General features: G+C 40.4%; 1 protein-coding gene across 2 annotated transcripts in view; it reads left to right on the forward strand.

Moving 5' to 3' along the window:
- Nucleotides 1–308: 308 nt before the first annotated feature.
- pxdn (peroxidasin) overlaps nucleotides 309–18,195 on the forward strand; it is a 69,015-nt gene continuing 51,128 nt past the window's right edge. For both annotated transcript variants that reach the window (XM_084382236.1, XM_084382237.1), the window contains exon 1: nucleotides 309–556. In XM_084382236.1, coding sequence (XP_084238362.1) covers nucleotides 372–556 — 185 coding nt within the window. In that variant the 5' untranslated portion in view covers nucleotides 309–371. The remainder of the gene's footprint in view (nucleotides 557–18,195) is intronic.

Consider the following 18,195-nt stretch of genomic DNA (forward strand, 5'->3'; position numbering starts at 1 on the left):
TGGTGTCTCATTGAATGACATTAAATTTAGTAATACAGTTGTTCCACTCAGCTTTCTGTTGGACTTCAGTTGTGCTGGTAACACACTGCCCCACTTCTCTCTCTCTCTCTCTGTGTGTGTCTCTCTCTCTGTGTCTCTCTCTGTCTGTCTCTCTCTCTCTGTGTGTGTCTCTCTCTCTGTGTGTCTCTCTCTGTCTCCCTCTCTCGCTCGCTCGTCCCAACCCCCTCGCTATGTGTGTGTGTGTGTATGTGTGTGTGTGTGTGTGTGTGTGTGTGTGTGTGTGTCCCAGTTGAACAAACTTGCTGGTAGTCAGTGTTTGAGGAGGAGTGGGGCAGCTGGCGCTCTCTGCTCGGCTCGGCTCACTGCTAGCAATGGCGCTGCGGGCTGGCCAGCTCTTTTCTCCGTGTCTCCTCGCGGCGGCTTTGTTATTGCTCGCTAGCGGACCACAGTTTGTAATTAGCTGTCCGAGTCGCTGTTTATGCTTCCGAACTACCGTGAGATGTATGCATCTGAACTTGGAAACCGTACCAGCAGTTTCTCCTCAGACTACCATTCTGTAAGTAGCTTTTTCCTTAAATCTAACGGGAACCAACCCTCCAGGCACACTGGACGGGAATGCAATGAATGCTTCAAGCCTTTGCATTTTATATTTCAGCCCTTTGCTTATAATCATAAGTTCTTATGGTTGATATCGTTTGAGTTAATTAATCGCAGTGTTAAAACAAACTTTTGGATTTAAAATAACTGATTTTAAGTTGAAATTTCAACAAAGGCTCGTGGAAATAACAGGTCCTGTAGTAGTGCAGATGTTATTGCAGTGTCTCATGAAGTTTTCACGAAGTTCTGACACCTGCCAGTGAGTTCAGCTGTTGGCTGTAGAGGTTAATGAAGAGGGTTTTTAGGGTCACACAGCTGGTGAAGTCAGCCACAAGCAATATGGATTGTTAGGCTCTTCAACAGAGGTCACTGCATGAGAGGTTAGTAGCCTATTACAAGTGACCATATTGGTGTGTTAACATCTCCTTTATGTACACATGCTTTAAGGACTTCTTATGAAACGATACATGATGATGCAATGATAGTTAGATTTTCGGTGAGACAGATTTTAACCTAAGCCTTGTCCCGCAGACTTAATTGGGTTTGTTAATCATGTTTTGGGGGAAATGTGTACACCAATTCCCAGGGACGATCCTTGTTCACAGTTAGATTTGTCCAATGGCTTGTTTTTTCCAATCAATCTCTACAACACATTACAATAGAGAGGCAATGTGGAGCAGTTTCTAAAGCTGCTTCCTTCTCTGTGGTCAGAAGAGCTGTCATTGTGCTTGGACGGGTTTTGTTGCGCAGGTTAAACTCAATGTTTGACTGTCCCTCTGAGATGAAAGGACGGAAATACTTCTTATTTGACAAGCACTTGGTTGTCAGCAATCTACTATAGTCGCCCAACTGAACAATTTCCTTTTTGATGTATCTGGCCACAGTTTCTCAGAGCCACAATGAGAGAACACAGAGCTCCAGATCTGTCCATTCTCCCAAATATGTGGCACCCTTTGTCTTTATTTGGCCATTGCAATGTTGTTGTGCATTTCAATCCATAATACATGGGCCTATAAATACCTTAATTCAGCCTGTAAGCAGGGGGACAAAGGGGTAACTCAGCTAGCCCGTACCGCAGCAGCATGCTCAGAATTAGGAAGCCCGTGGTGCACCCCTGCCCAGATATCCTCAAAGGAGAGATGAATGTCCGCTCTTCACCATAACATGAAAGGATTGTTTAGGTCTTCTGTTGGATGTGTCTAAATCTGTAAAAGGACTGATCAGAGCAGGAGAGCATGCTGTGGTTTCCTAGCTTTCATGCTGCTGAGCTTTGAAGCTGCAGCCACTTGTCGCTTTTCCCCCTTGTTAGACTGTCATGTCAGGACATGACTGCAGTTCATACCCAGCCTTCCCTCATTCGGCTGTAAAGCACATCACTGGTCATATGCGGTGGGAAAACTCTTTCACACTGTACTCGAGCTCACCAGGCACTGTTGAGTGTAGGGATGTGCAGGATTAGTCAGTTAAATGTATTTATATTTTTTTGATTAATATACACATTTAAATTACATATTGACATAAATTGCAATGAAATGTCATGTCGTCTTAGTCAAATGTTGCTTTACAAAAACATTATCAACTGTTACAAATGTTAACAATGCCTGTTAACAGTTGCGTCTAAGATGTAATACGTGCAATATTTTCAGACTATGTTAACTTTACAGATAAAATTGTGTCCAGCATTTTCTTACTATTAGACTACTATAAGTTAATGTTCCTGTTTAAACATCAGGAACATAAGTAGTTAGGAACATCCCTAGTCCAGAAGAATGTCTTAATGCAAGGCAGAGTTGTGTCCTTGCAGTTTGTAGTCTGCTTTCGATGGCTCATTGATTAAGCCTCATAACATGGTAGTCAAAGTAAATTGAAAATGTCTTTTCACTGTCTTTTCATTGAGAATTTTGATGTAGAGGAGTGTACAGCTTCTAATTTTAAGTGTAGTTCTCGCTTCTGGTAACGTTAAAAGTGAGTTCAAGGGCTCTTCCTCTAGATCCTGAGAGCTTTGCAGGATTAAGTAATAGTAGGTGAAGATTGTTTTTATTATATAGTCACTTGACCTGTAGGTATGTCCTGTATAGGTACTGCATTCTACTTTCATAAGCCTTTAGTGCAAAGGTAGTGTAACTCGATGAAAAGGTGAAGCATTTCAGTTATTCTGGGTAACAATCATTGTTAAACATAAGTATTTGTTAAACATGAAAATAATCTATTAATTCCATGTATTTTTTAATATGTTTTTAATATTTTGATTAAATGTCCTTTTATTATTAAGTCAATCATTAAAGGATAACTACCTGGATCTTCTAGCATAAAATACGATGCTTTACTCACCCAGATAACTTTGGTGTCATTTGGCATCGTTCGGACGAAATTAGATCCAGTGGAGCGCCGCATATATCCATATAATGCGAGTGTTCGGGGCACTGAAGCGCAGCCTCTATAAGCATTATCTGCCACGAAACTAGTTCATTTCACCAATATTTTGTTGCGATATGCTAGTGCTATTCCCCTCTGAGTCCGGGCTTGTCTGTTATCAACATCCAGGGTCTGTAGGTTGACCTACTACCTCTGACCTGGAAGATGTCATCTCTGAGCTGTGCGCGCACCCGCGACAGCCCGGCTTGTTTACCTGTAGCTGCTACTGCTAGTTTGACCCCGGATGTTGATAACAGACGAGCCCGGACTCAGAGGGGAATAGCACTAGGGTATCGTAACAAAATATTGGTGAAATGAACTAGTTTCGTGGCAGATAATGCGTTATATAGAGGCTGTGTGTCGGTGCCCCGTCACTCGCATGATATGGATATATCGGCGCTACACTGGATCTAATTTCGTCCCAACGACTTCAAATGACATCAAAGTTATCTGAGTGAGTAAATGATCATATTTTTTGCTAGAAATAAGGTCCAGGTTGTAAAAAACGGTAGTTATCCTCTAATTTAGTTGTGTCTGTTCCTCCGAGATCTGTTTATAATGCACTAGTATAAGGGACACCATCAGGTTTTTTGTAAGCTCCACTTCGACGTATGACACACTTTTAACTGGTTATGAAACAGTCTAAATTTAATACTGATGCCTCTATGTGACTTACACAAGCTAACTAGACTAGACATCTATTAGCTATTAGCCATTTCTATACAGTTATTCTTAATGGCTGTCAGCAGGACATGACAAAAGTTTAAACTATTTTTTATGGCAGAGTGCTGAGGTTGAATTGAGGAGTCCCATGGCCTGAGGAAAGAAGCTGCTTTGTAGTCCGACAGCACATGCTTCTGTATTGCCAAATGGCAGTAGAACAACTGGATTATAACATTTTATGTCGGCCTTGCTATTGAGCTATAACTTGCTGTTGGCTTATTGTTATGAAGAAATAACATGACAAGGAAATGTTGATAAATTTAGCTTTAGCCCAACAGAATTACTTTTACTGAACAACTGAATCGCTACCATGTAAACTTGGTGTATAAAAGTGCATATTAATCTTACTTTGCCTCAAGTATACATTACCTCATCACCTGCATCCTTCCAAAACAAATACATGCTCTGGCCAGATCAAGATCTTGACAACACAAGGTGGTGGCTAGCTATAACTCTAGTGGAAGTAGTACCCGGAGTGAGATTATGCTCGTCTTATTTACATCTGTTGGACTTTTTAGGTTTACCTGAACAACAATCTACATGCATTTTTTTGTTAAGGAAACACTCTAAATAACAAAGGGGCTAAATAAGCAGTTTTCTAGTACTTTTATACACGAAATGTTAGTGTCTTCAACCGGTTGAAACTGAAAACATCATGTTCTGTTTCCTCTGGTCCACTGCAGTACAGAATAAGAAAATCTTGGCTCAGAAGTAAAGGTCCTATCAGCGCAGATTAATCGGCCAAACCGATTAATCTGTGCCGATAGGACCTTTAACAAACTATTGTTATCGGCTGCACAAACATTAATGATTTGTAAGAGTGGCACTAGACAATGTAACGGGACACACAACAGAAGTAATCTCCTCCAGTTGAGCCACAGAGCAGTGCATCGTCCATTGCAAATAGAACAGATTCCAACGTTGTAATCCACTAAATCACGTTTCCAGATTTTGTGTCTTGATATCAAACAGACAGCTACTGCTAGCTTTTCAGATGTAAGTAAAGACTGTGTCCTTCACATCTCTAAAGTTACTTTATTTTACTAACGTTACAAAGCCAGAGTTTAACTTATCACTGAGAGTATGGGAGAGACTAGGGGGAGAGAGAGAGGGAGGGAAAGGGGGCTCTAATGTTCATTTCTAATAACGTTAATGCCAAAGATTTTTCAATTTTGACAGTGTTACATTTAAAAAAAAAGATAGAAAGAAAAAAATAAACATGACTATGTTGTACCTGTCCAGCTTTCACCAACAAAAAATAATACCCACTTTAATTATATAAATATATATGTTTTAAATATCGGCCGATTAGTCGGCTGTCAGCTTTTTCTAGCTATCGTTATGAGATCAGCCTTTAAAAATCCACTATCTGTCGACCTCTACTCCAAAGTATGACTGCACATGGGCTTTGAGTCAAGAGCTTTCCTACATGACACTTGGACCAAGAAATGTCAGTATATTTTTCTCAGACTTTTGGGTGTTTTTTTCAGGCCTACATTTGTTTTTCAGCTGTTTTCTCTAAGGACTTTCTGTTGGAGGCATGACAGTAAATTACATTTCCTCCCTGTAATGACACTACTGCATAACTTCTCCGGGATTTGCTCGAGTTGGAGCACTAGTTTGCCAATATCAGGTCTGAACTGCTTGTATTACTGATATTGCATTTGCAGCTCAAGAAAATACTCAACATTCTTACATCTTTGTATGACATGCAGTATCAAAACTTGTCAGTGAAGATAAGAGTTCTATTTCACAGTCATTAGCCCTGTGTTCCATATTTGGTAATCTTAGCTGTTTGCTCATTAATTTTCAAATGTATGTATTTCAAATCTAATTTTTCTTGTGTTTTGTTGCTCTATGTGATGCAACACAAAAAAGCAACTTCAACATGAGCCATTCTATACACCACATATGTGTCTGCACAGCCTGGAACATGGCAGGCAGTTGAGAATTTGCCAATGCACAAGTTCACAAAATGGTTTGTTACTGTCTTGTGTAGTTCTGTCTGGTCTGGTCTGGTTGGTATGAATGAGGTTCTTAAGCATACTTATGTTAAAACAAACATTTTGAAGCTTTGTACTTCTGCATTAAAGCTATGTTGTTGTTCACTGTGGGGCTGACTGTCAGTTCAGCAGCTGTGTGTGTTGGTTGAATAGCAGTGTTGAATGGAATTGGTGTCCAGATCATGAGTGGTTTCTGAGGTTTGTGGGTTCAGTGGGGGTTGCTGTCACCAGGTTCTCGATTTGTAGACTTGATTGCACAGCGTAGTTCTGCCTGGTAATGGCTGTGATAAGCAGAAACATTTCTCTGGCAACCCCCTTTAAGATCTGCATGGAGAACTACCTGGGGGTCAGCAGCCAGCCATTCTTCTCTGCCTAAATGTCTTAATGTCTTTACTCGTCACTCTGCTCGCTTGCCCAAAACAGTGGCCTGGTCTGACTGGGTGACAGTGTTGGTGAGTCAGGGAGGAAAAGTGGAGTTCCATTGTGTGGAATTTGCTGCAGTCAGGCTTTGTGAGGCGCTCAGTCTCTGCAGCATTATGGAATGCAAAGCCAGAAATCCCCAAAGCTTTGCTCATTTGCACAGGGCGATTGGGTCCAAGATAGTTGTTGAAAGGAACACTACTGGCCCCTTCCTGTGACCATCTAATGCAGGACAGCTGGTGGTTCACATTTCTTCTAAAATAGTTCCTGAATATGTATCTTTGTTAAGCACTGAAAGGTGGTTATTTTAAAACTGGCCGATCACTGGAAACAGAATCAGCCGTTACCGATCACTGATTAAAAGGATGTTTCTTAACTTGTTTGACATCTATAGTTGTTAATTGTTAGTGGCATAGTAAGATCATCATTAAAATGTTGAGGAAATAAATAACTATATTTAATTTATATTGATTCAAATAAATGTTTAAAACAAAATTAAAAGTTATCTGGAAACAGAATTTTGAAAAAATTATGTCTCTCATTCTCAGTTGTCTCAGTACTGAGGTCTTTGTGTTCTGAAGCCACTAGCCCACCACCTGGTCACTGCTTGTACCTGCTTGCTTAATGATTGATAAAATGTACACAGATGTAAAGTGTCTGTTACTCCAAACTCAAATTACTTTCACCTACAAACTGTAGTCAGCTTAAGTACTACAGTACATTTATTAGGTGTAATCTTGTTGTGTTGTCACATTAAACTGTAGTTCACTGTTTGACACTCAATGTTCCTCTGAGCAGAAACCCTCAGTTGGGTTGTTTTAGCTCCACTGTAAGTTATGAGCTCAGTCAGCTGTTAGCTCAGTTAGCTGTTAGCTGTGACAGAAAACTTACTTGTTTACAAACAGACAGTCCCAAATGATAAATTGAAATGTATCTGTACTACTTCTGACTACGCTGACAACAGCAGAGCGCATCTTCTCCTGCTATTACCATAGTGATCACTCTCTCCACAGCGCTTTTTCAGCGCTAGTTACAATCACTGACTGGCTTCTCAGTGCGAGACCTAACGTTACGATCCATCTATGTCCTCAGTCACAGATGGCTTGCTGGCAAGACGTTGTGAATATGAGAGTCCAGGGTCCTGCAGTGTGTATGGCTTTGTATCAGCACACAGCCACACTCACTACATTTACATGATGTTAGAAAAAGTCGGACTAATGTGTTCATCCGACTTAAACTGGTCCATGTAAACATAACAACTGCAGTATCATAACCCTTAGTCAGACCGGAACTGGCCTCAGCGTTCAGTGCATGCACCACAGTCTCCTCGCCGGGCATTGACCTGGAAGTCGTCAATGACATAAATCTGTAGCAGGAAGCCAGGAAAAACAAAAGAAGAAAGGCAACGAAGGTATTAATATATATTATACAATATGTATGTATATGTACAGCACCGAAAAGTCATCCATGTTTTCACTGTTCGCTGTGCAGCCTATTTGCTGCTTCTTAACTTGTTTGGTATGTAACATAATAGGTCAACCGGAGGATGGTCCAGTAGCAACTACCTGAAATGGTGCATATCACCACTTACCGTGGCTGAGTCGGACATATATCTGTCAATAAAGCGATTCTCCCCAAGCCCCCAGAAAGTAGGTAGGAGTTTGAAGCCAATTTTTTGTAGTAGCCAAACAGCATCATGTGATGCCCTGCGGCCCCAAAAACACTTTTTCCCATAAGATAACATTGTGAAAGAAGGGGGTGTAAAACGGTGGATAATTTTTTCTGAGCGTCACAACCCCCTTGAAACAATGTCATGTCACTGGCATAATTTGAGCTATTTGGTCCAATAACATTTGGAAAGTCTAGAAGAAACTTTCTTCTAGACTTAAAAAAAATATTTTATCCTCATTCAAGTTGGCCGGGTGCTACACCGAAAGTCTCTAGTGCGCACGCTCTATGGGCCACTCAATGCGGAAGCTATGCAGAAAAACCTCGACCAGAGCATGGCCAGAAGTCAAGCGTTTTTGGCTTCATGTGCCACTGAGCAGCTTTAATGGGAATGAATGGGGCTCCGCCTTGAGGGCTGTGTCCACTAGTTATAGGTCCATGATTTTCCCCCGGTGCTTGTATATTGGGACAATGGCAGTAGTTCAATTTAATGGCCTAATCGGGCTAGGACCGTAGCTCGACTTAAAGGATAAGTACCGTTTTTTACAACCTGGACCTTATTTCTGGCAAAACATATGGTCATTTACTCACCCAGATAACTTTGGTGTCATTCGGCGTCGTTCGGACGAAATTAGATCCAGCGTAGCGGCGATATATCCATATAATGGGAGAGACGGGGCAGCGACACACAGCCTCTATATAACGCATTATCTGCCACGAAACTAGTTAATTTCATCAATGTTTTGTTATGAAATGCTAGCGCTATTAGCCTCTGAGTCCGGGCTCGTCTATTGTCAACATCCGGGGTCTGTAGGCTGATCTACTACCTCTGACCTGGAAGATGTCGTCTCTGAGCTGCGCGCGCACCCGCGACAGCGCGGCTTGTTTACCTGTAGCTGCTACTGCTAGTTTGACCCCGGATGTTGATAACGGACGAGCCCGGACTCAGAGGCTAATAGCGCTAGCATTTCATAACAAAATATTGATGAAATGAACTAGTTTCGTGGCAGATAATGCGTTATATAGAGGCTGTGTGTCGCTTCCCCGTCTCTCCCATTATATGGATATATCGCCGCTACACTGGATCTAATTTCGTCCGAACGACGCCGAATGACACCAAAGTTATCTGGGTGAGTAAATGACCATATGTTTTGCCAGAAATAAGGTCCAGGTTGTAAAAAACGGTACTTATCCTTTAAGTTTGCATGGAAACGTACTGACAGTCTCTTGAGTTTATCTGATCTGCTCTTCGTCATAGGGCGTCATAGAGACCACTGATCAAACTTACAATGTATATCAGCCAATAACAATTGGTGCCCAACCAATTGGAGCACCCTTACTTACTGCACTGTAGAAATGGGTGAACAGCCGGTTTGATGGAATACTTCAGGGAGGGCCAAGGCAACCTCTAACACATGAACACATGAAGCACGTATTGTTACTCATAAAAATGTGCATTTACTTTCAAAACAGCCAATTATATGCTGGTTCCACCAGCACTTTTGGCCGTGCCGAGTCAAACTGATATGGATGCATGATAGGGATTTTTTCAGCCAGTACGATAACCAATAATTACGTGACTCTCATGGCCAATACTGATGACCCATAATAGAAACCACATTTTTATGATTTTTATGCACGCCTTTTATGACAGGCTAAGATGATTTTATAATTAAACTTAAGGACTTTTCCCCTCGTGTTGTGTTCTTGTAAAAAAACGTTGTGACATGTGTGGCTCTACACTCAATGGCAGTTTGCCATTATCAGTGCAACATCAGCGTGTTTGTTGTTCTTCTCTGTGCTTTTCGGCTGCTCAGAAAAAACTCTTAAGGTGCATACCACCACATACTGTGTGTACATGCTGCATTTGTTAAGTCAACAAAAGCAATTTGGCTTTGTATTATTGGCTAGATTTATCGGCTATAATTTCTTTACCTTCCGATAACCAATGCAAATTTTCCATTATTGGGCCGATAATTTATCTGTCCGATATATATTGTACGTCCCTACAAACCCAGCTGTGCCGAATGGCTTTTCCATTACCAGTTTTACTGCGACGTTTTGAGCTGAGCCAGCCGGCGATGGACCTGCTTCAGAGTAGGGCCAAGTCACGGCCGCCCCGCCTCCAAGCGGCAGACCCGTAACAAGCAACCATCTCCCCTTCAAATTGACACTCAACTCATGTCTATGCAGGAAACCTGAGAGAAAGACATTTTTAAAAGTCTGTGTGTTCAGCTCTCAGTACTGTTGTAGCTTCTAACCGAATCTCTTTAGTCCCTCTCATCCTGTTTGTACTTTCAAACATCTGCTGTGTTTTACTGTTTCATCGTGTTCGCTTTCAGCTGTTTCAGGAGTCATGCTTAGTTGCTGCTGGTAAAAACGCAACAGTTCCTGTAATGCTGCTTCGTAATAAAAGCTTTTAAATGACTAAATAATGGAGAGCGCTTTTTTTGTGAAGAAGGCATAGGAAGTGAAACAGAGCCATTAATTAGCGGCACCGCTTTGTTAGCAGTGATTCTTCGATAGTACTGCAGGGATTGGGACAAGCACGTCATCAGTTTAAGACAAACCTGCAAGCAGGTAGCCAAGTTGTGGTGGAAATCCCAGCCGCGCTATGCTGCCGCACCGCCACGCCAAGTCACACTGAAAAGAGCCAGGCCAACAGATGTTATGGCAATAGTCTGTGATATGATCCAACGTAGACTAGAGCTGCAAGGTTTTAATCAGTTTAGGAATTTTTAAAGAAAAAAGTCAACATTTTCTGATTCCAGCTACTTGAATGTGAATATTTTCTGGTTTCTTACCTCATCTATGACACTTCATAGAAGTGAATCACACTGAAAATCTCTCTCTCTCTCTCTCTCTCTCTATATATATATATATATATATATATATAGATATATAGATATATAGATAGATAGATATAGACATACACTGATCAGCCACAACATTAAAACCACTGACAGGTGACGTGAATAACATTGATCATCTCATCACAGGGGTCGACAATATAAATGGCCCGGTGCACTGGCCCGGTGGGGCCAGCATGGATTAAAGTTCTCCGTCTCTACGACGGATTTCCGTCATTCAAACTTCACATAGGCGACTTGTGAGATCAATGTAGATCGGAGAACTGTTGGCTGATGTTTATTGACATATTGTCACACTCTACAGCCAATGGTATCGTTAACAGCGTGTGCGCGCCTGACCAATGACAGTGTAGTGACCCACACAGGGCGGGATCTCAACACGGAGCGGCGCTAAAGTTTAGCTGCTTAGCTAGCAAGGACTCGTCGCGCTGCTACGTTATCAACTGAGTTTAGTCAGCACGTGAGAACTCGTCTGACACGGAGAGTCTCCTGTTGTGTGCTACATGTGTGAAATAACAACTATAGTCTGGACTTTGTCTGCAGTGTATCTGTGTAAACGGCTTCATTCAGCGTCTCTCCCTCCCCTCTGGCACCGTGAGTTACCATGGTTACAGGAACGCCCTGAAACTTTATAATGATGATCAATAAGAAGCTTTTGGTTAGTTTGATTGTACAAAATCATGAATGTTGCCTGATTGTAGCTCAATGCTGAAATCTTGTATTAAAACATATAGAACAAAGCCTCAGAGCTTCTTTGATTATTAACAGCATGTTAGTGATGACAGAAAGTGAGAACTCGCCATCAGACTGACAAGGCTGCAAAAGTTGCTGTTTGTATGATGTATTTTTCTGTTAAACAATAAGAGGCTCACTTTAAACAATATTATTGATAATAATAATTAATGATAATGATGATGAGAAGAAGAAGTAGAAAAATAGCGTACTAAAAAGTCCTGTAGATGGTTGATTATTTGAAAGAGTAAAACTTGAGAGAAGCTTGGCAAAAAAAGGCACAGATTGATTTCATAGATTGAAAATTGCATTGAAAAGACAAAAAACATTTTAAGTGTGAATAGAACAGCTGTTCAGATCATCCTCCTGTAAAACACTGTTGGTCAAGTATTTAAACTTGATGTCTGCATTAGAGAACATGGTGTGGGGTGAGGCTGTAAATCTTATCTTATTTTTTTAGCATGTGTCAAGTAAAACGCCCTGTAACATGGAGGGGGGCGCAAAAATCAACCAACTGAGGAGGAGATGGAGGAAGAACTGATTGTGCTTGAGTAATGCAGCACTGTTTCCACTATTGATTTATGTATTTGCACTTTTTGACCTCAGTACTGCAGTATTAAAATAAATGTTATTAAATCAAATTGTTCTTTTTCGTTATTATGGGGATCGATTCCTGGGCCAGTGGTTACAATAGTGGGGCCAGTGATCTTCAATTTCCCTTATTGTCTTCCCCATGCATCACAATGCGATGTTCTGCTGGGAAACCTTGGGTGCTGGCATTCATGTGAATGCCACTTGACACGTACCACCCATCCAAACACTGTTGTGGACCAAGTACACCCCCTCATCACAACAACACTACCCGATGGCAGTGGCCCCCCTAGCAGGACAATGTGCCCTGACACACTGCAAACACTGCTCAGGAACAGCTCGAGGAACACAATAAAGGGCCCAAGGTGTTTACCGGGCCTCCAAATCCCCCAGATCCCAATCTGATCGAGCATCTGGAAGACGTGCTGGAGCAGGTCTGATCCATGGAGGCCCCACCCCCCAACATACAGGACCCAGAGGATCCACTATAAAACTCCCTGGTGCCAGACACCACAGGACACCCTCAGAGGTCTTAAGTCCATGTCTTGACAGGTCAGAACTGTTTTGGCTGCACAAGGGGAACCTTTACAATATTAGGCAGGTGGTCATAATGTTATGCCTGATCGGTGTATATATACATATGTATATGTATATGTATATATATATGTGTGTGTGTGTGTGTGTGTATATATGTATATATATGTATATATATATACATTATCTTGATCGACATTTTTCACCATTTCCTGACATTTAATAAACCAAACAACTTATCGAGTAACATAGAAACTAATTAACAGATACATTTTTGATTGTCAGCTTTTTATTATACTAGTGACTTTTCTCTACTCTCCAACTTAAAAAGAGTGTCTTAATGATCTTTAGCTTTAGCAGTCCAAATCCTCCTGGTGCAGTGGGGTCTTGCTCTACACCAGCACTCCCCTGACATGAAACAAATCCTTGTCATTTATACACAAGGGGCCGGATCTACTAAGATCCCAAACTGCTTGTACTAATCTGCGTGGGCAATCTAGAAATTTGCGTGTGGGGTTAAACCGCGGTTTGCGGGCGATTTACTAAGAGTGATTGCGTTAATGACAACAGGTGCAAACGTGTTGGAGACACGCCTATTTAAATGAGGGTTTAGCGTGTTTCATGGTTTTCAGCATGGCGAGTTTGAGAGGGCAAAAGCACAAAGTGAAATTTGACCCTTTGGAATTAGAAGTGTTGGAAGAGGAAGCGAATAAATATTTCAATGAGCTGCAGCAAAGGAATCTGACGGTCGCGCAAAAAAAAAAGTTAATGCTGTTAGAAAAAACAGGCGAACAGTGGATGAAGTGAAAAGGAGATACCAAGACATCAGAAGAAGAACAAAAGAAAAATTGGCGTATAATAATATAAATATAATAATAATAATAGTAAACTTCCAAGGAGTTTTGTTATTGCAGGTTATTGCGTGACTCCTCCTCGTAGCTGGCTCCAAATCCGCTCTGAGTTCCTCCAACAGCTCCAAAATGGCAAGGCTGGATAGGCGATATGTTCTGATGATAGTTTACTCATTCATCCCAAAAATGTTCACATGAGGGTGAACAATGCGTTCTCGGCGTCTCCTTGCATTGTTTCGGCGTCTCCTTCTTGCAACAATAACGGCAGACGTGTGCGTAATTACGCATACAAACCGTTTGCACCTCCCTTTGAGACGTGGTAAATATAGACGCAGTTTCTATTGGCAAAATTGCTTTCAGGTTTGATAAATCACTTTGCGTGTGCTAAATTAATATATTTACATTTTCTCCAAACCACAACACGCACAATTGCGTGTAAACGCCCCATGTTGCATATTCATTGCTGCAAACGTACTAACTGAATGCAGACGCGCTATTTTGCACCTTTGACATACGCAACCCTTTTTGCGCACTGTTAGTAAATCAGTTTGTACATTTTTTTGCGTGTGCAAGCAGTTTGCACACGTTTTAATGCACACAAACCTTTAGTAGATCCAGCCCTAGATATGTTTTGCAGAGAACCACCGTAGCCATGTTTGGAGGTCCTGGTTCACTGTTCCTCCAACCAAGTGAGGAGCCAGCCATGTTCTTGTTTAACTAGTAATGACTCAAGCACACTGAGAGTCCTTGGCAAATCCACTTGGGCATGTGTCACAAAGCCAAACGACTCCCTTGACTAGAGAGGGAGAGAATGAGCGGAGAGGTCCACACATGGCTCTCAGATGCTGGTTGAATTGGGCAGCAGCCAGGTTCACTCGTCCTCCTTGCTCAGACAAGAATTTACAGAAACCTCTTCTGAAATTTTCCTTGTAGCTATATTCCCCATTTGCACAGAACTGCTGTTAGTTTTATTAGTGGTTGATTATTTAGCAGGTACGCTCCAGGGTTAGGGCTCCACAACTAATACATCATAGCAACAGTCAGACAGTTCAGCTACAAACTCTTACATCACATGGGTTGAGCACAGTCAGCAAATACAAACATTTGGCAGCTACAATGTACATATTCAGCACAAGTAAGTGATTTTTGTCTTTATCGATGAATCCAAAACCACAGCACACATTGAATGTTGCATGTTTATTAGCACTGTCTGCTGCCTTTGATGTTGAGATTGGCCATTTTAGTCCTGCACTGTTATGTGCAGAATTTGTTGGACATGTACCTGTGGACCCTTTCAACATGGTGTTGAAAGTGGGTCTTCTATTTCACCTCTTCATTGTGCTAAAGTGGAGCTATCTGCTTTCGGTCGTGCAACTGGTCACAGGTTCACTGCAGTTTTTCGATCAGCTCTCTCCTGATTACCATTACTGTTGCTTTATTTTTGAGATGTGGAAGGTCAAATCACTCATACCATATACGTGAATATCCTGTTAACATGTGTGGAGCAGCCAATTAACAAACTGCAAATGTGAAATCATGTATATTGAAAAGATCAGATATAGAACATAACTATGCTCTTCACTTGTTGTGCAGAGTAACATAAAATAATATTAGAGGCTTTACTATCCTGTCAAAAATAATATTGTGGTAAAACGGTGACAGTGACAACACAGGGTTTTATTTTGAAAACTAACCAGATGCACTATGGCGTTTTGCTGTCTGACTTTCTGTCTGGCTCAATCTGCTCCGTGCAGATGTGTGATTTATATTTTTGTCAGACAAAGTTGCCTTTTAAAACAAGAATTTATCAGCACATCTCAGCAGCATGGAAATTAAAATGTATTGTTTATGGGCTTCTTAATAACTATTTCGTACTCCATTGTCTGACAGCAGAAAGATACCAGGGTACCAGGATTAACATGTTGGCACTGAACTGTTTCTGCAAAACACTGATATGTTCACATTTGTTCATGTCATGTCGTACCACATTGACATTTCTACAAAAACGTGTCATATCAAGTGAACATTACATGTTTATGACCTAACTTTCATATCTGGTGGTGGAAGGGAAGGTGTAGGACAGAGGTCCGGGTCCGGACCCAGTCGCTAACCTATCTAGACCCAGACCTACATTTAGATTTATTTTTTTTTTTCACAAAACAGGACGTTCCTTGACATAGGACCTCCAAATCAAAAATAAATAATAATTGTGTGATAAAAATAAAAATAATGATAAATATAATATAAGAAAATGAAATAGAATAACAAATGGTATTTTACAAGGTGACAGACAATCTCAGCAGAGCAGGGTCAATAATATGGAAATATTTTCTGTGGAATTTTGTTATAATATCGTTCTATTACAACAACCCCAAGACCTAGATATAATGTAACGCAGTTCCACCTTTAAGCAAAATTGTCCATGTTCATTTGTAGGCTTTCAGTCACTCGTTCCTTTGAGACCCGTAGACCTGTTTATGTCTCTGCATCCATTGAGTTATTGTTGGTGATTTAACTTCCTTCCAGTTAACAGTTATCCTTTTCTTGGCAATCAATTAAAGAATCTGCAATATGTACCTCTGATCCGTGTTGTATGTTTTCTTAGTGACAGCTCCCAGCAGGAATAACAGAGGATCTAAGGGGACATTCACTTTTTCCTTTAACAGTTTACCAAAACCCTTGAATTATTGGGCAGTACCAAAACATATGTGTGTGATTCCCTATATTTCCACAATCCGTTGAACACAATGCGACAAGGTTCTTTAACATATAAAGAAATTATGAAAGGTGTATTGAAATATCTGATTTTGATTTTCCATAATTGACTGTTCATTCCCTTATGACTGCTGGCACATACATCTTCCCATGTATTATCTTCAAGTATGATATTTGATTCTAATTCCAATTTTTATTCATTTTTGACTTTCAAAATGCAAATTTTTCAAAAGCTCTCTGTTGTGTGTATAATCTTAATACAGCTTTGCAATTTTACTTGAAAGGGGTAAAGAACATTTATTTACTAGAAAGTGCTTATTTAAAGTCCCTTCAGGTCAATGGGAAAACTGACAATAAAATTATGGAACAGTACCTTATTTGATTTGACAGTTGTTGACTACATACAGACATTGATACAACTGCTAGGCTACTTCAATATACTTTATATGGCACTGAATCATTATGCATTAGTTTGACATTATGATGGTCTGGACCTTCACTTACAGAAATGTAGGAGTTACAGGCAACAAGGCTGGCAAGCCAGTGACTGCAGATGTATGCATTTGTAAGGGTGACACTGCATTTGTGGCAACAAAAAACAGATTATTTTGTTTGGAATTCACAACATCTCGAGCTGTGTTTGTGGGGACAGAAACAGGTGTTTTTTAAACAAGACCTGTTGACATAATCCACCTGCGTTTGTGGCGCATCCCAATCGCTGGAATAAATGTTGGCAATGTATGTTTCCGCAAAACCACTAATACACTTCATGTGCTTATTTTCTGGTAAGGTTAGGGCACGAAAAATACTTAAGGAAAAGATGTACAATTCTCAGTATTTTATTAATAGAAAATGTTTTAATAATCATCTGGTTCTACATCAAAATACACAAAACTGTTCAAAATGCTCTCTTACACTGTTGGGGAAAACAAAACAACAAAACTAGTATATCATTATTTTTTAACTTCATCAAAACCACGTTTAAAAGGTTTCTGAGATATCTCAGAAATAAACAAATATGACTGAGTATGTCTTTGGCTGAGAATAATATGAAAATGAATTGTACGACGGATTTGACTCTGCTTATATTTATAAAAATCTCAACCTGAAACTTGGAAACCAAATCATGCGTGCTGGTTTCACACTAATGTTCTGTGTTAAACTTTTGAATGTGTGAGACACAACTCTGCTGCTTCATCCTTGTTGATCTTCTGGCAGGATGTGGAAAGGCAGGCGGGAGCAGTGAGGACAGGACAGCACTACTCTCTCGTAGAGTCTTTGGCGACCTGCAGTATCCTGCTGTCAGATACTCCATAAGGGCTGATGTACATGCTGGGAAAAGGAAAAAAATGTTTTATAATATAACACACCACACCATACCTGTAACAATGGCACGGTATTCAAATACAATAAATACTTAGACCCCAGTCAATGAGGTACACCAAGTTAAAACTAATGCAGTCCAGTACAACAGCTCTGCAATATTATTTATATTTATAATATACTATTTTTATCAGGGTTGGTTTATTTGTGATTTGTAAAATGCCCTGTAAATGTGATTTTAATCTTTACCTTGAAAATGGCATTGGCTTGGATTGGATCAAAAATAATTTTCAGTTACATATTGCACACGGTAAGTTGTACCTAGTGCCTGTGTGCTATGTTCATTCTTCGTTTTATTTCAAACAGGACGATGACGCTCTATGATGATTGACAGGGCTAATAATAGCTCATGTTATACATAATCAAATGAAACATTTATAAATCTCCTCAAATTACTAATTGTGCCTTTGTAGGCTGTAAACTTGCCCTTGGCTATAGAACAACAAAGACATACATTTTATGGACATCAGAAACATTTAGAAAAACTTTCAACAACAAACTTGATCATCAGAAAATAATGCATTGTTACTGGAGTAACTGCAAATGCAGTTGGTCTCACCTGGTCATGGCATCATTATGTAGTCCTGATCTCCATAACATCACCGGGAACATAATCCTCCTGTTTAAGATGAGTGCCTAATACAGCCATGGTTGTCATTGCATAGTAGTGAAGTCTGGGAAAAAAAAAACACC

The sequence above is a fragment of the Pagrus pagrus genome (genome assembly GCF_965226575.1).
Source record: "Pagrus pagrus genome assembly, chromosome: 18".
NCBI lineage: Eukaryota > Metazoa > Chordata > Actinopteri > Spariformes > Sparidae > Pagrus > Pagrus pagrus.